Source organism: Myxocyprinus asiaticus, chromosome 12 (assembly GCF_019703515.2).
Source record: "Myxocyprinus asiaticus isolate MX2 ecotype Aquarium Trade chromosome 12, UBuf_Myxa_2, whole genome shotgun sequence".
Lineage (NCBI taxonomy): Eukaryota > Metazoa > Chordata > Actinopteri > Cypriniformes > Catostomidae > Myxocyprinus > Myxocyprinus asiaticus.
The window spans coordinates 17,867,186-17,887,873 of record NC_059355.1 but is presented as its reverse complement, the minus strand read 5'-3'; the positions used below and the strand labels follow the sequence as shown (position 1 = coordinate 17,887,873).

Genomic DNA, 20,688 nt, shown 5'->3' with positions numbered 1-20,688 from the left:
TAGACACACAAAGAATTGGGTCTTAACCAGTGTCATGATTGCCATGCAGATCATTTTGAGGGGCTGGAGGTTGGCTGGAGCACCCTGCTTTCAGGAGTGGTGCCCGGAGATGGGAAGGGTGGCGGCCTTTGAGGAAGTTACTTTCAGAGGAACGGGGCGGTATAAAGTGTTCGTGGAGAAATGTGGCAGGTATTTGTAATTTGTGGATGTGTGATTGTTGTTGTGTTTTTTATTTTTTTTATTTTATTTGTTTATTTATTTGTATGTATTTTTTTTTCTTTTTTTTATGTGTGTGCATATGTGTATGTCATTTAAGACCACTTTTAAGTTGCTGGGGTTAGGGTGGGATTGGGAGGGGGAGGAGTAATAGTTGGGGTTAAGTTTGATTCTATGTATATATGTTTTGTTCTATGAGGTACATTTATGTGAATCAATAAAAATTGTTAATCAGAAAAAAGAATGTGAATCACCAAAAGCATGAGGGTGAGTAAATTATGAGATAATTTTCATTTTCGGGTGAACTATTCCTTTAATAGCAGATGTAAACGGGACCATATAGTTTCAACACTGAAAGTAATGGGTTCATTTTATGTGTAATTGTAGCTGGAAGAAGCTCAGAAAAGACATGACATGCTGGTGCAGATCATCCACAAAGAGCAGGAACACAATTGTCGCCTGGTGAGAACACACTCACATGAAGACTGTAATCACACACATTCTAATGACTTTGAGATCATCATGATCTTCTGTCTATGTGTGTTACAGAGAGAGTTCAGAGAGAGGATTCAGCAACAGAAATCGGCACAGAATAAGCTCAGAGAACAGCGGCAGCAGGTTGCTCGTGCTAAAAAATACTACAATGACTATCATGTCCAGCTCCGTGCCAGATTGATGCGGGCAAGGACACGAGAAGAGAGAGTGAGTGTCAAATTCACATCTGCTATTATTAGTGGTTCATGCCAAGGCAATCATTGCAATTGCTGTTGTTCATGGTTTGAGTTAGGGATTTAAACACCCCAAATTTAAGTATCAAATTTTGGCACATAACTCGTCCTGCAACACTTGTCCTACAGACATGGATGAAAGCAGCTCAAGTTGTTCAGATAATTGAGGAAAGGTGTACAAATGTTTTATTCTGAATGAAAATCAGTATAAATCATGTACTCACCTCATGATGTTCTAGACCTGTGTGACTTTCTTCCATGAACCACAAAAGGAGATGTTAGGCAGAATGACAGCTTCAGTCAAAATGTACTTTAATTGAATGGAAAATGATGCCATTGAAGTGAATGGTGACTAAGACTTACATCCTGCCTAATATATCCTTTTGTGATCCATGGAAGAAAGTAATAGAAAATCATGAAAGTCAAGTATTGGGGTAAATGGATCAAACCAGATCAAACTTTATTTAAAAAAATAAATGAACTCTGTCAGCATCATATCTGAGACTTGCCTATTTTCACTTGGCAGATGATAAAATTGAAGGTCCAGAACACCTTAGCAACTGTATAGATGAAGTTACTGTTTACATATAAAGAAACGCTCGGCAGTGGCAGTTCTGGATTCTTTTGGCACAGCAGAAAAGAACAGCTGTTAATGTTGACATAATAACATCTTAATGATCTATAAAATATAAATTGTGTACCTCTGCTCTAATAAGACCCAGTTACTATGCAGCTGCTATCGGTATATTTGAACTTTTCACATACGAATTGCACAAACTGATAAACACAAATATACAAAGTGCAACCGCTGTGACAGACATTATGTGAAATATGATGGAACAATGATCTTATACCACCATGAATGATCTAACGCAGAGATGCCCACGATTAACTTTGATTTGGCCCGTCTTGAAGAACATGACGAGTGAAAAAAATGCTATTGACGCAGCTTTTCATTGCATTGCAATTTAGCTAGATTGCAAAGTAATGTCTTTTTTTTTTTTTTTTTTTTAATTTATTTATTTTTTTTATAATTAAATTATAATGGAGGGGAACCAGGGCAACTTTAATATTTTAATATAAAACGGCTTGCAGAGCCTGAAATTCGGCATGGGATTGCGGCTATTGCGCACAATTTTAATAATTCCCGCAATTTCCACATTCATAATGTGGGAAATTCCCACACACTTTTACTTTTATTCACTTTACAGTGCAGAACAAATCAAATAAATAAACTTTTTTTATCAAACTGTAATTCCAGAAGCTGCGCAAAAAAAGTCAGCTCTGTCTCTCCCTCTCTTGCAGCTGTCAGCAGTGTGAGCGAGCGAAGTGAAAAAGTGCTTTGTTGCATAGATACTGAACTTACGATGTTACAAATGTATAAACCATTCTAAACCTGTTAATTCGATATGCAAATAGTGTTATACTACGTCTCCGTAAGTGAGCGACGTGATAAAACTATATAGTTCCCGTTTATAATCAACAAAGCTGTTAACATTGCAAGCGTGTGGGCCTTTCATATCTTGGCGCTCCCTCATTATTCATAATGCAGCACATTTGCAAGAAAAGCAAAATACTTTGTGTAATGTACTAGCTGCATGATGAAGAGAGACACTTAAACACCCGTTACATCTCTCATCTCTATCTCTTGTTCTATCCAGGGTCGGAAATTAACGCAGGCTCTGAATTTTCACTGTACATTATTGTTTCGTGCCGTCCGTTGTGCAGGTGTTGCCGTGTCAGTGGCAAATGTTCGCACTATAAACGCTCACAGAGGGGCACTCCGGCCCATGGCCCTCAGTCAAGATTGATTTTTGGCCCTCCATAGGAAAAAGTTTGGGCACCTCTGATCTAACGGGATGAATGGGACCCCGTCTCCACAACTGCAGCGCATAGGCAACTGTTTGTGAAAGGATATGCTAATAAAAATAATGTAATACTTTTAAAATAATTAACGTCTTTGCATTTATTTTGACGGCAGTAAGTAACTTGTTTAATCTGAACTGGCTGTTACTAAGTTTGAATATTGAATTTGAGGATATTGAAGTATTATTATTTACTGAATGTGGACCAATAATTTAAATAGTAAAGACACATATTGCATCTCATGGTAGTTTACATTTTATATGCCACATTTCTCAGGCTTTAGAAGTGTGTTATGCATGTGAGGATGTGTATTCATCAACCTGATACATGTCCGACATTATCATACAAGCATAGTGAACCAGGATAAAACTTGTTTTCAGAAAAAAACCTACATATATCTCTTCATGGTAAACCATAGATATCAATTTATAATAACACATTTTTATATTTTTTATTTTTTTTATAATTATTAATTAGCATTAACATTACTACATTATATAATGCTTATAAGATTATTAAAACTGCAGCGCTGCCTATGTCCACCATTGAAATCTGCTGCTCAAAAGAATCCGGAAGCATGGTTGCCTGTGGTGTGACTTCAGCAGAGGTGGGTAGAGTAGCCAAAAACTGTACTCAAGTACAATTACTTAAAAATTGTTTTTACTCAAGTAGAAGTAAAAGTACTAACATAAATAATTACTTGAGTAAGAGAAAGTATCCAATTAAAAGAGTACTCAAGTAGTAACTCGTTACTTTCACAAATGACATAATAGACTTTAACTCCCCTATATTCCATTACATAATACACACTGAACATGTACTACATAATTATTATTAATGGAAATTCTGTCATCATTCACCATCATGTTGTTCCAACCCGTATTACTTTCTTTCTTCCATGAAACACAATAAGGAGATTTTAGACAGAATGTTTGCCTGAGTCACAATTTACTTTCAGTGAATGTTTTTTTTTTCCTCCATATTTTGAAAGTGAATGGTGACTGAGACTGTCAGTCCCTAACATTCTCTCTAACATATTTTGTGTTCCACATAATACAAAGCGTCACACTGTTTTGGAACAACATGAGGGTATGGAAATTATGACAGAATATTAAATTATGGCTGAGCTATCACTTTAAAGAGATAGTTTACACAAAAATGAAAATTCTCTCATCATTTACTCACCCTCATGCCATCCCAGATGTGTATGACTTCCTTTCTTCTGCAGAACACAAATTAAGATTTTTAAAAGAATATTTTAGCTCTGTAGGCAAAATTTTGATGCTCCAAAAACCACATAAAGGCAGCATAAAAGTAATCCATTTAGTAGTTAAATCCATATCTTCAGAAGTGATATGATAGGTGTGGTTGAGAAACAGTCATTTTTTGCTAGACATCAGGGGACGATATGCAGAGAAGAATGTGAATCACCAAAAACACAAGAAGAAGAATGTGAAGGTGATCTGTTTCTCTGTTTCTCATCCACACCTATCACATCACTTCTGAAGATACTGATTTAACCACTGGAGTCTTATGGATTACTTTTATGCTGATTTATGTGATTTTGTTTAGCTTTAAAATGTTGCCACCCATTCACTTGCATTGTATGGACCAAAAGAGCTGAGAAATTCTTCTGAAAATCTTCATTTGAGTTCAGCAGATGAAAGAAAGTCATACACATTTGGGGTGGCATGAGGGTGAGTAAATAATATGAATTGTAATTATTGGGTGAACTATCCCTTTAAAGGCTCTTCTCAGATCTGGATGAATTTGTCAATAAGAGAGGTTTGGAAACAGTTCTAGTTATTACAGTAAAAACGTGAAAATGTCCCACAAGGACATTATATATATAATGCTGAAATATAAACCAAAGCAAGATCATGTTTTATTAATGCCTACTTTAGCTATTTCATAGCTTTTAAAGTCCTGTATGGATTCTTATTTCAGTGTAGTTACAATTTTCAGTGTCATAAGTATTTAGATCATTAGTTCTGTACAGCAGTACCGCCGCTCTCTAAATGCATATACGCAGCCTAGCGCGCAGGGCATCAACCCCGGTCGTGGAACACTCGCTGTGTCTGAAACCGCCCCCTATTCACTATATAGTGCACTATTTTGGGTGTCTGCCATTTTGTAGGAGTGTCTGAATTCTGAGTGAGCCACTCATTCCCTACTTTTGTTCACTCATTATTACCCACAATGCACTCTAATTTCTAATTTCGAGTGTACATTTGATGTACACTCGATGATGGTTAATTGCCCATAATCCACCATGGGGAAGATGTAAGAGCTGGGAGTTTACTGCTTCCTTTACTCCTGCAATGTTTTATTTCATGCTGAATGTAGTAAATTACTTTTTGACAAATCAATACTTGATTAAAATAACAGTAACATATAGAGAGGCAAAACATACAGATACATATGAAATGCACTCTTTATTTGATAAAATGTGTTTACTCTTTATATTAACACACAATATATATTAAAAATTACAAACAGAATGAAGATTTATTGTATTAATATAATATTTAATAAGAATAACAAGTAAGGCCCAAGTATTTTAAAATTTCATGTGAGACGTTGTTTCTGCAACAGCCCCAGAGCTCCGACACGGTGTATCCATCAGCGTCCTAATTTAGTCTAATTTCGTTCACTTACTGCTGAAATATATTACACTAACTGCCATTCACTATATAGGAAATAGTGAATGAGTGAACGATTTCGGACACAGCCACTCTCTTCACCATACGATCGCCTTCTGCACATGCAGAAATGCTGTCTGTTCGCGCTCCAGTTGTCGATCACGCGAATGGCAGAGCAAAAGGCATTTATTTACACTTAACTTGGATGTTTACATGGATTTATATAGTTAATCTGCCTGAAGTAGCTGCGATAGTTTCCAGTAACCCCGCGAGGGCATGGGGTAAATGCGTAAATACTGCTCATGACATGCGGGACGTGGGACAATGCGCACTGATATATTGCTGCACTGATTTAAAAATTTACATTTAAAAACTGGTGTCATAAGAGCCCAGTTACATTATCACCCTGAAAATGACCATCTCATTACACAGAAAAGCCCGCGTTAGGATTAGAGCCAAAACTTACCTCAGCGTGCTGCCTTAAGTTGGAGCTGTGATTTTAATCTTGAAATATCAGCTTGTCTTGGTGTTAAATAAGGTATTGCCTGACGAAATTATTATTTTTTTTTTTTTCACTGTGCGGAGCAAAGAAATTGTTTCACTTTGAAGAGCTTGATGCTGCAGCAGTGATTGAGTGACAGTCTGTGACAGCGGCTCAGCGCGCTCAGATGTGTGAACTTCCGCTCTCGTAAAAGTCCCATTCAATGATCTCTCAATAAATTACACATTAATTAAAATTAAACCCAGTAATGTAACGACAGGAACGCCACCCATTGTAAAGAAGTAAAAGTAAAACAAATTCATTCGAAATTTACTTGAGTGAGAGTAAAAAGTACCCACTTTTAAACCTACTCTAAAAGTAAAAATAATTTCAAAAAGTTACTCAAGTAAATGTAACGGAGTAAATGTAGTGCATTACTACCCACCTCTGGACTTCAGGGTCATTTCATCTATAGCAATGTTCTAAAAAACACTCGGAACACCATAGCAGCTGCATAGCCACACCCTAATGTGTGGTGCTGACTTTTGCATGGGCAAGCACTACTCACATTTTCTTTACAGTCTAATTAGTTTTAATTGTCTTTTTAAAGCACTACTTTTAAAGTACATTTTTGTCACTTTAATAAGAGATTGTCTACAAATAATACAAATGTAAGTGTACAAACCTGGGTTTGAGCATGTATGAGTGTGTTCAGATCTTTGAGGAGGTTAAGTGTGTGTTTGTTCAGATGCTTAGGCAGATCTTTGAGGATGGAATGGAGCTACAGAAGGCTCATCTGAGAGAGCAGCGTGCATTCGCTAAAGAACTGCGTCAGGACCAACACCACAAACACCAGGACAAGATTGAGGCCATGGAGAACTATTACAGAGACCAAGTAACAGCAGTAACTTCTTCCCTTAAACTTCCAACATTTATTCATGTGTCTGTGAACATGCAGTTTGTCCATCATTAAACAATGTGCCCATGGCTCAGTTCAAAGACAATGCAATGCTATAATTTGCTTCATCTGAAACATGTAAACAGTAATGCTTTAGATCATAAAGCAATGTTTATTTTTTTATTTTTTTGGGTGTGTCATGTCCCATGCAATAATTTCAGAAGCTTTGATTTTTGCTTACCAGCAGTAATCTGATCATCTTTGATGAGAATGTGGGGAAACAAAATGATAGCTGGTTGTTTTGGAAAAGACATGAAACCTAATGGAGCTTATAATTGTTTCCGAGTCACATGTTCCATGGACTGCTCTCGAATTAATAACACATGGGCATGTGTGAACTAGTCCTGCATATTTTCTACTACTAATGTGCTGTGACTTCATATCAATAAAGCAGTGATCTACAATAGCAAAAACTATTATTTGAACTGTTATTTAATTATTTCTGATGTTTTTCTGTTATGTTTTGTGATAATTGCTAAAATATGAATTATAGGTTTAAAGGTCATTTAAATGTGTTTTTGTTTCTGTTGCAGTTTTCTTTATTGGCCGAAACCCTTGCCCAAGAAAGACACGACATACAAATCCGTAAGACAGCCCAGGAGAAGGTGAGATGTGGTGGCTCAAAGAACTAGAAATGAATATTTCACCCATCTGTGTGATATTTGTGTTTTAATCTACTTGGCTAAAGTACAGTCTTATTCAGTTTAAGAGGGAATTCCTTTGGACGATGTCAAAAGCGTGTTATTGTTGCCCAACACTTTTCAGCTATCAGCCTCTTGTAACACCCAGTACTAGTACTAAAGTGTGCTGCTTGTATCATTTGTCCATAAATACCAGGGTGAATTTCACAAAATCTTTAACTGAAGCCATGTGATAGCTCTTTCAGGGTTCCCACGTGTCCTGGAAAACCTGTAATTTTGCAATGCAGTTTTCCAGTCATGGAAAATTAGAAAAATACCTAAATGTCCTGGAAAATAATTATTTGTAATTATAATAAAACGGTTTGACTGTGTTGCTAGCAAGGTTTCTGTTACATGTACAAAAACGTGGTAATGATCAGGACTCGAATAGGAGTCAAATACACAAATTTGTGTTGTATTGTCACTGCCAGCGGCTGCGCATTGTGAAACAACATCAACGGTTAAGGCCGCTTACACCCTTATGATTGATTACAGCAGCAGCCAATCGTGTGCTTGGCAATCGCGGTCCAACCAAAGCAGATCACTTGATTGGCTACAGCAGCACGTGTACAGTGAGAAGCGGCACTCATGAAACTTCTCATTCATAAACAAACTGAATGACCTGGTACATGTACTGACCGACTGAATGAGAGGGGCATGTTGTTCGTTCACTTCAGAATAGGCATGCGAGTCTACCTTGTTCATCACGGAGAGAAAATGGCGGAAGAGCTATTAATGTTTAAAAGTGACTGATGTTTATACATGTTGAGGGGCTTTCACATGACTTGCGTCAGAGCTGCCGAATACATTAAAGTCTATGAAGTCAGTGCAACCTTGGCTACAACTTCACACCAAAGTGTTTTTCACACACGTTTTGCCTCACAAATTATGTCTTTGAGAGTACAAAGCTACAATAAATATTTTAAAATTGTCCAAATTTATGGAGATATTGCATCTCAAAAATTTTTTAAATTATTACCTTATCTTTTCCGAGTATCCAGAGACCCCAGTTATTGAACTACAGTAATTACATTCACCAAAAAACAAAACAAACAAACAACAAAAGTCCTCTTTTTATTTTCTGCAATCAATGCAATTGCCATTTTTTCTCTTCCAAATAAATGTTTTCAATATTTGTTGTGCACATCTCCCGCTTTCTTGAGTGGCAAGCTCGTAAATTCGCCCCTCTACTGCAACGCTTGTCATGTGGAGGGTAAAGCGCTGCTTGACACTGGTGTTGAGCGGTGCGTTGATGCCTCGACTCAACCCATGAAATGCACTTTACAATGACAAAATTATTATTATTAGGCTATTATTGTTGTCTTTTCTGATAAAAATCATGCTCAGCAGTTTAAGTTCTGTAGGAAAATGATACAGTAGATCTGCTTTGTTTTTATAATGCTTAAACATTCTACTGAAGTCAGTAGATTTGATTATTATTATTATTATTAGACTATTATTGTTGTCTTTTTGGATGAAAAGTCATGCCCAGCAGTTCACAAACTGAACGGAAATTATAGATCTGCTTTGTTCTTATAATGTTTAAAGGGATAGTTCACCCAAAAATGAAAATTCTCAGATTTTTTACTAACCCTCATGCCATCTAAGATGTGTATGATTTTCTTTCTTCTGCAAAATACTTTTGAAGATTTGTAGAAAAAGATCCAGGCTCAGCAGGTCTTAGAATGTGAGAGTACGGTGATTAGAAATTTGTAGATCCAAAAAGCACAGATAGTCAGGATAAGATTAATCCATCCTATTTCCAGCGGTGACATTAATGTCTTTTAAAGCGAACCGATCACTTTGTGTGCGAAAAATAACGATATGTAAGCACTTTTTTAACTATAAAAGATCGCTTCCAGTCAGGCATTGACGAATGGCCAAATTTACCTGATTGCTCCGGTGACTTAAGCACAATGGCACATGAACTGATGTGTGACAGACACACAACCAATGAGTTGAAGGAATGTTCCAACGTGCACGCGCTTGCGTCACAGGAGCACTCGGATAAATTCGGCTGTTCGTCAACGCCTGACTGGAAGCAAACTTTTAATAGTTAAAAAGGGCTTAAATATCATTCTTTTTCACACACAAAGTGATCGATTCGCTTTAGAAGACATTAATTTCACCACTGGAGATAGGATGGATTACTCTTACGCTGAATTTCTGTGCTTTTTGGACCTACAAATTTCTAATCACCATCCTCTCACATTCTAAGGACCTGCTGAGCCTGGATCTTTTTCTACAAATCTTCAAAAGTGTTTTGCAGAAGAAAGAAAGTCATACACAGCTGGCATGAGGGTGAGTAAATTATCAGAGAATTTTCATTTTTGGGTGAACTATCCCTTTAAATACTACAAAGTCTCTTGGCAGATTTCGGTGGTGAACATCTCAAAATGATTCAATGACTCACTCATTGCACATAAGGCGCTCATTTTTCTCCACCTAGTGGCATCTCCAGAAGTGGTCACTTAACTAGTCAATTCAGAACAAGCCACACCAAAATACCCTTTATTTTTGCAGCTAATTCTGCACAAACCTGGAAAACATGTCCGTTGATCAGTGATTGTCTCAGCTTTTTTGACCCTCATGAGTTTGCATCTCTGAGTTATAAATTTAGACAACGATGACAGTCGGACCCTTGATTTTCTTAAAAAAATAAAATAAAATAAAATTCACACTGAGTTGGTAGCATGGTGATTCGGCCTTAATACCTCGGGATGTGAATTAATTTTTATTAAATTAATTAATTCAACGATCGGAGTTAGGTTATATCTCGGTTACCACATGAAGTATGTGGAAAACACGGAATCTAGTACTATATATGGCATTAGAAATACAATGCAGAATGTCATGGAATATGACCTATTTGGACAAAAATTAATATTTGAATGTACAATTAATCAAATTAAAATTGTGATGTCCTTGTGTAATAATTAAACTAAAAAGTCTCTGATTTAATTGAATGAATAATCTGCAAGTGATGCACGCTTCAAAATGAATGAAAACACTGAAAACACCTCATCATGATCGTCATGCACGCTTGTGTGTGAAATGACAGAGAGCACTCTGAAGTGCGCCGTACATACAGACTATGTATTTATTTAATTGAATCACAATTTTACAGGGATTAATAATCACACTGGGCCATGGAGGAAACTGCTGTCAAAAACACACAGAAATGCAAAAATAAAAGCTTGATTTAAATGGACGCATGTGTTTTTGCTTAAATATTACACTTGTTTGGCACATAAAATGATCTGGAAATTTGTGCCTTGAAAAGAGTGGGAACCCTGTCTTTACACTCGCCCAGTACCCCCTCTCCACCACCCCCCACCCCCCACCCCAAGAACAGCGGAAGTAACATCAGAGACCAGCATTGCTAAAAGTGTGTTTCTTACAGGCTTTGCAGAAAATGAAGAGAGAATTGAGGGATAAGATGAAAAAAGAGATCAGCGAGCTGCAGAAGATCATTATTCAGAATGATGATGATAATTACTTCAGAGGCTTGGAGGTACAACGCTTACGGAATCACATGCAGATGGCCTCTTTTCTGTACAACACCAGCTGCCTGCACTGAACCCAAATCAGTTAAGCTGTGATTGATACTGGTCTTCAATGCATCTCTCTTACATGTATACTAATCTTAAAAAGGTACCTCAAGTATATGAAATGAATGAGCGTAACATTTCGCCACTTCCGTCAAAAATGGTTGAAAATAAAATGCATCTTTATGACATGAATAATTATTGGGAAACATTAGCATTACTGTGACGTTATCGCATTGTTCTTTTAAGCACACTTAAATAATGTTGCACCTGAGGTGCTGCCATCAGGTCAGTCATAAAGAGTTAAACAGTAGTCATTCCCAAAAGCTGGCCCTGGATGTACTTCCAGCAGTCCAAACTGTAAGCTGGTTCATAGGACAGCATGTGAAATCTGTCACTTTTCCCCTGCTGAAATTTTAAAGAGACTACTCTCCTGCTGCTAAAATAGTCTTCCTCTTTCTTCTGAGCAGCCTGTTATTGCAGTTTTGTTCTGGTGTGTTAAATGAATGTGCTTTTCCCTTGTCCTTGTGAACCAATGACTGGTAAGAACACTAATCATGATTGTTATTTTTTTTTTCCCACATCAAACTAAATGCTGGATTTTTCTTCCTTGAATGTCTTAACACTGTAAAATTCATGCCATGACTATTTATTTAATCTTATATGGTATGAATTGAGTGGTTCTTTATAAAAGTTACATCTAAACCATCAATGTGTTGTCATTATTGGGATCAGGGTTCACACATAAGTCCTTAAAGTGCTTGCTTTAAGTACTGGTATATCTGGGAAATCAACATGTTTTGTTTAAAAGTGCTTGAATGTGCATGCCTGTAAAACAGATTAAAGGGATAGTTCACCCAAAAATGAAAATTCTCTCATCATTTACTCACCTTCCTGGCATCCCAGATGTGAATGATTTTCTTTCTTCTGCAGAACGCAAATGAAGATTTTTAGAAGTATATTTCAGCTCTGTAGGTCCTCACAATGCAAGTGAATGGGTGCCAAAATTTTGAAGCTCCAAAATCCACATAAAGGGAGCATAAAAGTAATCCATATGACTCCAGTAGTTAAATCCATGTGTTCAGACATGAATTGATAGGTGTGGGTGTGAAAAAGATCATCAACATTTAAGTAATTTTTTGTCATAGATTCTCCTCTCTGCCCAGTAGGGGGCGATGTGCACAAATACTGAATCATCAAAAACACAAGGAGAAAGTGAAGGAAAAAGGACTTAATTATTGATCTGTTTCTCTCCCACACCTATCATATCGCTTCAGAAGATATGAATTTAACCACTGGAGAACTCTGGTGTACTTTAATGTTGCCCTTATGTGGATTTTGGAGCTTCAATTTTTTTCAATTTTGGCACCCATTCACTTGCATTGTGAGGACCTACAGAGCTGAAATATTCTTCTAAAAATCTTCATTTGTGTTCTGCAGAAGAAAGTCATATACATCTGGGATGGCATGAGGGTGAGTAAATTGAGAGAATTTTCATTTTTGAGTGAACTAACCCTTTAATTTTCCACATATTTTTTTGATTATATTCACGATATCTCCTGCTCACAGAGGCCATTTGACTGACATAAAAAGCGACCAATCACCGCTTGTTTTTTATGTAACTTGCGGCGTATGGGTGTGCAATATTTTTTTTATTTATTTATTTATTTATTTATTTTTGTGGGATTTTTCCCCTTTTTCTCCCAATTTGGAATGCCCAATTCCCAATGCACACTAAGTCCTTGTGGTCGCATAGTGATTCACCTCAGTCCGGGTGGCAGAGGACGAATCCCAGTTGCCTCCGCATCTGAGAGAGTCAACCCGCGCATCTTATCACGTGGCTTGTTGAGCGCGTTGCCACGGAGACATAGCGCGTGTGGAGGCTTCACGCCATCCACCATGGCAACCACGCTCTATTCACCATGCGCCCCACCGAGAACAAACCACGTTATAGCGACCACGAGGAGATTACCCCATGTGACACTACCCTCCCTAGCAACCGGGCCAATTTGGTTGCTTAGGAGACCTGGCTGGAGTCAATGGGTGTGCAATATTGACAAAAAATGATATCTCAATATTTTCTGGGATTTTGTCGATAACGATAAGTAGACAATATTTTGCATCCTTCAAAAATGTTTTTGTAAAAGTCTTATATTGTACTAGCTCGCTCTTGTTAATAGGATATTAACTTTTTGCAGAATGATTCCGCTATAGTTTGCTGAATGTGTTTTTGTGCTGGTACCTTGGCTGGTTTATGCCTGGCATGGACAGCTGACTCCCGAAGCTTTTCATATTCTTCATATTCTATGCAGTGGTTAGTTCGCAGATGGTGAAACAAGTTAGTTGTCGAGCTGTCTTTAACGGCAACCGATTTCCAACATAGTTTGCAGATTGCCGTCTTTTGAGCAACATCTGTCTTTTCAAAGCCAAACCACCTCCATGCAAGTAAGGATGACCCACGTCTAGCAGTTATATCTAACGACGTAGATTACGAGGCTGGTGGTGTCTGTATTTCGTCTCCTGGCACTGATTGTTCACTCAATTTTAACTTCAGTCATGCATTTTTAGGCAGCTACGCTAGCTTAACTTGTGATGCGGTGAACACGTACGCCTACACTAGCACACTGCATTCTTATAGGCTACATAAAGTGAAAGTGTTCACTCTCAATGTGCACGTGCAGTAGCTTATCCTATTAGGCTACATCACGCAGTGAATGCATAGACTCTCGAGGCGTGTTTTTGATTGGTTTTTGCAAAGTGAGTAACATACTCGATAATGTCAGCTCACACATCAATCAAGATATTATCATAGACGATACATATCGCACGCCCATAGTGTGGGGAGTGTAAAAAACAAAGGCCTGGGCTTTGTGTTTTTGCCAAATATCAGTGTGTATCCACAGACCCAAACAACTCGCATATGCGACCAGATTTTGCGCTAGGTGACAAAAATGTCTGTCATTAGCCACTTGCCAGTGATCGAGGGCAAAAAATTTTCATTATGCATTCCGTCGCATGAACGCACGCGCGCACTCAAGGAAATGTACCTCATGGATTGGCTGCATGGATGTCACCTTCGCTTTAGTTTGAGGCATGATGTGCCTTAGTTACATTTACACCACATTTAACCCTTGTGTTGTGTTTGTTTTGTGTTAACACATTTTGTGTTCCCGGGTCAAAATGACCGGCCCACTAAGATTGTTCATAAATCTCTCATATTGCGTACATTACCACAAGATATTGCATAAGCCTTTTTATTAACTTATTATTATTATTTTTTTGTAATTATAACAGGTTTTGTGCTCCTCTTTTTTTTTTTTTTTTTAAGATATTTTAAAAAATATATATTTTTATTGATAGGATTCATTGAACACTGAGCTTATACCGGACCAGTGGGGGGCACTCCCTTCGGAAAACAAAAAAATATATAGCTGCAAGCAGCAATGATCTGGGCCAAGCCCTAAGGCCATTCACTAAGGACAATGCAAAGAGCTCTGGCACAACAGAGGCACAATGTTTAAACCAGCTGAGATGGGGATTGAACCAGGGTTCACCCAGTCTTTTGAACGGAAGCCCAGCACACTAACCACTGCACCACACAATCAACAAGACATTCTAGGTTGAGAGTACATAACTTGTTGCAGAAATTAAGCAATAAAGTACATTCTGCATTGTATTATGCACAACATGAAGACTCCGAGATCAACAGAAATAAAAAATATTTAAAACTGCTCTTTCCTGGAATCAAACTCACAACCTTTTGAGCCAGATTCCAATACATTAACCACGAGTATTCAGTTGACACAACTCAAAAGTTTCAAAGAGACATTCAAAGCTGAGAGCAGAAGGTTTTGAATTTTATATATACTGTTGTGCTCAAAGTTTGCACACCCTGGCAGAAATTGTGAAATTTTGAAAATAGGACTGATCTTGCATGTCTTTTATTTAAGGATAGTGATCATCTGAAGCCATTTATTATCACATAGTTCTTTGGCACCTTTTTAAATCATAATGATAACAGAAATCACCCAAATGGCCCTGATCAAAAGTTTACATACCCTTGAATGTTTGGCCTTGTTACAGACACACAAGGTGACACACACAGGTTTAAATGGCAATTAAAGGTTAATTTCCCACACCTATGGCCTTGACATACCTCAGCTTCTGGCACACTGTAATTTGGAGTGACGAGACCAAAATAGAGCTTTATGGTCACAACCATAAGCACTATGTTTGGAGAGAGGTCAACAAGTATTGTGCTCCTTGAAACAACCACACTGTCTTTTTCCAGAGCAGCCTGTATTTCTCCTGAGGTTACCTGTGGGTTTTTCTTTGTATTCTGAACAATTCTTCTGGCAGTTGTGTGAAATCTTTCTTGGTCTACCTGACCTTGGCATCAAGAGATCCCTGAATTTTCCACTTCTTAATATGTGATTGAACAGCACTGACTGGCATTTTCAAGGCTTTGAATATCTTTTTATTTCATTTTCCATCTTTATAAAGGTCCATTACCTTGTTACACAGGTCTTTTGACAGTTCTTTTCTGCTCCCCATGGCTCAGTATCTAGCCTGCTCAGTGCGTCCACGTGAGAGCTAACACACTCATTGACTATTTATACACAGACACTAATTGCAATTTAAAAATCCACAGGTGTGGGAAATTAACCTTTAATTGCCATTTAAACCTGTGTGTGTCACCTTGTGTGTCTGTAACAAGGCCAAACATTCAAGGGTATGTAAACTTTTGATCAGGGCCATTTGGGTGATTTCTGTTATCATTATGATTTAAAAAGGAGCCAAACAACTATGTGATAATAAATGGCTTCATATGATCACTATCCTAAAATAAAAGTTTTTTTGCATGATCAGTCAGCAAAAAAAAGAAACGTCCTCACTTTCAACTGCTTTTATTTTCAGCAAACTTAACGTGTAAATATTTGTATGAACATAAAAAGATTCAACTAAGACATAAATTGAACAAGTTACATAGACATGTGACTAACAGAAATGGAATAACGTGTCCCTGAACAAAGGGGGTGTTAAACTGTAACAAACGTAACAGTCAGTATCTGGTGTGGCCACCAGCTGCATTAAGTACTGCAGTGCATCTCCTCCTCATAGACTGCACCAGATTTGCCAGTTCTTGCTGTGAGATGCTACCCCACTCTTCCACCAAAGGCACTTGCAAGTTCCCGGACATTTCTGGGGAGAATGGCCCTAGCCCTCACCCTCCAATCCAACAGGTCCCAGACATGCTCAATGGGATTGAGATCCGGGCTCTTCGTTGGCCATGGCAGAACACTGACATTCCTGTCTTGCAGGAAATCATGCACAGAACGAGCAGTATGGCTGGTGGCATTGTCATGCTGGAGGGTCATGTAAGGATGAGACTGCAGGAAGGGTATCACATGAGGGAGGAGGATGTCTTCTCTGTAATGCACAGCGTTGAGATTGCCTGCAATGACAACAAGCTCAGTATGATGATGCTGTGACACACCACCCCAGACCATGATGGACAATCCACCTCCAAATCAATCCCGCTCCAGAGTACAGGCCTCGGTGTAACGCTCATTCCTTCGACGATAAACGCAAGTCTGACCATCACCCCTGGTGAAACAAAACTGCGACTCGTCAGTGAAGAGCACTTTTTGCCAGTTCTGTCTGATCCAGCGAAGGTGGGTTTGTGCCCATAGGCGACGTTATTGCCGGTGATGTCTGGTAAGGACCTGCCTTACAACAGGCCTACAAGCCCTCAGTCCAGCCTCTCTCAGCCTCTTTCTTTTGGTGTTTTTCCAGAGTCAGTAGAAATGTCTCTTTAGTGTCCTAAATTTTTATAACTGTGAACATAATTGCCTACCATCTGTAAGCTGTTAGTGTCTTAAAGACCGTTCCACAGGGGCATCTTCATTAATTATGGTTCATTGAACAAGCATGGAAAACATTGTTTAAACCCTTTACAATAAAGATCTGTAAAAGTTATTTGGATTTTTACAAAACAGCGTCCTGAAAAGGGACGTTTCTTTTTTTGCTGAGTTTATATATACATTGTATGTATATATATATATATATATATATATATATATATATATATATATATATATACATACACACACACTGTATTAAAATATGTAGTTTTAGTATGTGAAATGTTATTTTATTATATGTAGTTTTATACGATTTTAACCACATGTTAGATATTTGTAAAATGTTCTAATTCCATATATATTGCCTATCCTGTCCAAATGATGTCATACTGCATGTGTAATAATGATGTCAGTGACTTGTCAGTGCTTGAAATTTCTTGTCAGCAACACATTTTTACACAAAATTAGCAACATTGGATCTTAAAAGTTAAAATACAATTCCACATTGAAGTGCTTGTACTATTTTTAAATAATACAGCTGTATGAATATGACCTGTAATCTCTTATTTAACACTGTGGCCATGGGAAAGTGAACATTTACAGTGACAGCAAAACATTTCAATTCCATTTTCACGTATTGTGCAAAGAAATAGATCGGCTTCTTTCAGCTTGTTGAACATGCATTTTCATTTGGGCATTTCTAATTTAAGTTGGATGATGACAGAAAGTGCCAAGTGTGTGAGTCGTTGTCATGGAAACCAGATAGATTCTGAGTGGACTGCTGAAAACTAGAATGAAAGTATTGTCAAATCATCACGCAATGCAATAAAATATTTTCATGCAATCGATATCAGACACGATACCAAGAAGGACGTTAATGATATTTAATTTCAAATAAAAAAAATCAGTGAGCCTAACAGCTGAAATCGGGACATTATAAAAAATTTTAGAGAAATGACAGGACACCGGGACACACCTCATAAAACCGGGATGACTTCTGGTCATCCTAGTTCCCTTTCGATTTCAGTCACTTAAATCGCTGATGCTTATGGGAAAAACTCTTTTTCGGAACTCCTATTGGATCATGCCAATTCAGATGCAACTGAACTGAGCCAACTGCGTTTGTGCCCACTCAGCCAATGACATTGAGTGCGCGGCACTCAGCTCTCTATATAAGCGGGCGGCATTACGCCATCACTCAGAATTTATCTCCTTCACTCCTGGATTTCACGTCTAACCGCACTTATCTGCAGTGGACGGCGCTTCCCTTCCTGAAGATGACCGCTCCCCTGCCATGCTACGGTGATCTAAAAGAGTTAAATAATTTCCACACTTGCGCTGACTGGACCGTCTTTTTCAAAATGCCATCACATAAGTGCAGATGTGGGAAACCTGTTCCCACGTCTGACGGCCACAAAAGCTGTGTGTTCTGTCTGGGCCGTGCCCACACAGAAGCAGCGTTGGTCGAGGCTTAATGCCCACACTGCAAGGCAATGTGCCTCAAAATGCTCCGCGCTCGGATAGCGCTGTTTAAGCGCAATGACCCGGTCGCTCTTGTTCTGTTACCTCCCCTGTCCCTCAAGGACCTGGGGAACGACGATGCTCAAGGCGAGGATATGGAGCAAATGGATTGTGAGGCTGTACCGCCAGCTCAGGTTCCGCATGCACCCACACTCTTCTTCCCCTGTCCTGTTCACTAAAAGTCTTCACCCACCCGATGGCGCTTCCGCCCTCGTGCAATTCAGCATCGGTGAACATGAAGAAGAGGAGAATGACGATGCCGTATCTCTCATGGCTTCAGACACTGTCACCTCGTCCGCATCAATGGAGGATGCTGCTTCCCCCCCCAAGAGGTGGAGAACGTTCTTCGACGACGGATGTGGAGCTTGTCCGCATTCTCACTAAGGCTACAGACAAGCTGGAGCTCAAATGGTCACCTCTGCTAGAGCCAACTCCTTCTCGGCTGGACGAGTGGTTTTTGCCGGGCCACCAAACTATGACCGCCCTGCATAGACCTGGCCCATTTGTCCCCGAGGTCCACGCTGAACTCTCAAAATTGTGGAGTTTACCATACTCGGCGAGGCTGCACCTCTCCAATACAGCAGCCTTCACATCCGTCGACTGCAGAGACCAAATGGGATATGGCTTGCTTCCCCCTGTTGAACAGGTGGTAGCAGCCCACTTATGTCCCTCGACTCAAACTGGCATGAGATCCCGCCCATTGCTCCCGTCTAAGCCATGCCGGCTTACTTCGACACTAGTGGGATGTGCCTATAATATAGCTGGGCAAGCTGGTGCCGCCTTGCACACAATGGCAGTGCTCCAGGTCTACCAGGCCAAAATAAAAAATAAAAAAAATGGATGAATCCGGTCCCAACCCAACCATGTTCAAAGAACTTCACGTTGTGACCAATTTGGCGCTAAGAGCAACAAAGGCCACCGCCGGAGTGATTGGGCGCTCCATGGGAAATCTGGTCGTCCTAGACCATCACCTTTGGCTGACGCTGACTGACATGCGCGATGGGGACAAGTAGGCCCTCCTCGACGCACCGGTATCCCCTGCTGGTCTCTTCGGCAATGCAGTGGAAGCCCTATCGGAGTGCTTCCAGACAGCCCAAAAACAGCAGCAGGCTATGAAGCATTTCATGCCTAAACGAGGCAGTACCGCCGCTCAACCCAGCCGCTCATGCTCTACTTCAGCGCAGTGCCCCCCGAAACGGCAGCACTCTACTCCCCAGGCCCCTCAGGGTCCATCTGAGCTGGCCATTTGCCCGAAAAAGCCTTGGCCGAAGCGCCACTATCCACAGCCACCACGCCAAGGGCCCCGCCCATTGGGAAAACCTTCCTCTGATCAGCCTCTGCGTTCCTGATGGCTTCAGCAGCAAGAAGAGTAGTCCGTGTTGTTCACCGCAGGGAAGCCCCGCCCCCAAGCAGACTCGCACAGAATCCCTGTTCTCTCCTCCCACCATTCCTGTTCAGGAGATTGTTCACAATTGTTTATCTGTGCCAATAAAGTGTATCAAAAATTTGCACTCTGCCCGCTTATATATATTTACTGTGTTTCCCACACAAATACATTAATATACTTGTGTCTCGGTCACACCTTAAACACTCATTCTCTGGTTAAAAGATACAGGTGCATCTCAATAAATTAGAATGTCGTGGAAAAGTTCATTTATTTCAGTAATTCAACTCAAATTGTGAAACTCGTGTATTAAATAAATTCAATGCACACAGACTGAAGTAGTTTAAGTCTTTGGTTCTTTTAATTGTGATGATTTTGGCTCACATTTAACAAAAACCCACCAATTCACTATCTCAAAAAATTAGAATATGGAGACACGCCAATCAGCTAATCAACTCAAAACACCTGCAAAGGTTTCCTGAGCCTTCAAAATGGTCTCTCAGTTTGGTTCACTAGGCTACAAAATCATGGGGAAGACTGCTGATCTGACAGTTGTCCAGAAGACAATCATTGACACCCTTCACAAGGAGAATAAGCCACAAACATTCATTGCCAAAGAAGCTGGCTGTTCACAGAGTGCTGTATCCAAGCATGTTAACAGAAAGTTGAGTGGAAGGAAAAAGTGTTGAAGAAAAAGATGCACAACCAACCGAGAGAACTGCAGCCTTATGATTGTCCAGCAAAATCGATTCAAGAATTTGGGTGAACTTCACAAGGAATGGACAGAGGCTGGGGTCAAG

The 20,688-nt window shown here is 39.3% G+C and overlaps 2 protein-coding genes across 3 annotated transcripts in view; one reads left to right on the top strand and one right to left on the bottom strand.

Moving 5' to 3' along the window:
• The window catches only part of LOC127448999 (centrosomal protein of 95 kDa-like), a 95,511-nt gene extending 83,680 nt beyond the window's left edge, over positions 1–11,831 (top strand). Inside the window, exons 15-19 of one of the 2 annotated variants that reach the window (XM_051712042.1) lie at positions 604–678; positions 766–918; positions 6,682–6,828; positions 7,425–7,496; positions 10,975–11,831. In XM_051712042.1, coding sequence (XP_051568002.1) covers positions 604–678; positions 766–918; positions 6,682–6,828; positions 7,425–7,496; positions 10,975–11,151 — 624 coding nt within the window. In that variant the 3' untranslated portion in view covers positions 11,152–11,831. Of the gene's footprint in view, positions 1–49; positions 190–603; positions 679–765; positions 919–6,681; positions 6,829–7,424; positions 7,497–10,974 lie in introns of those variants that run through there. The other variant, XM_051712043.1, reaches the window with a different exon arrangement.
• LOC127449037 (uncharacterized) overlaps positions 1–20,688 on the bottom strand; it is a 254,002-nt gene that overhangs the window by 70,709 nt on the left and 162,605 nt on the right. The gene's annotated exons all lie outside the window — the stretch shown is intronic.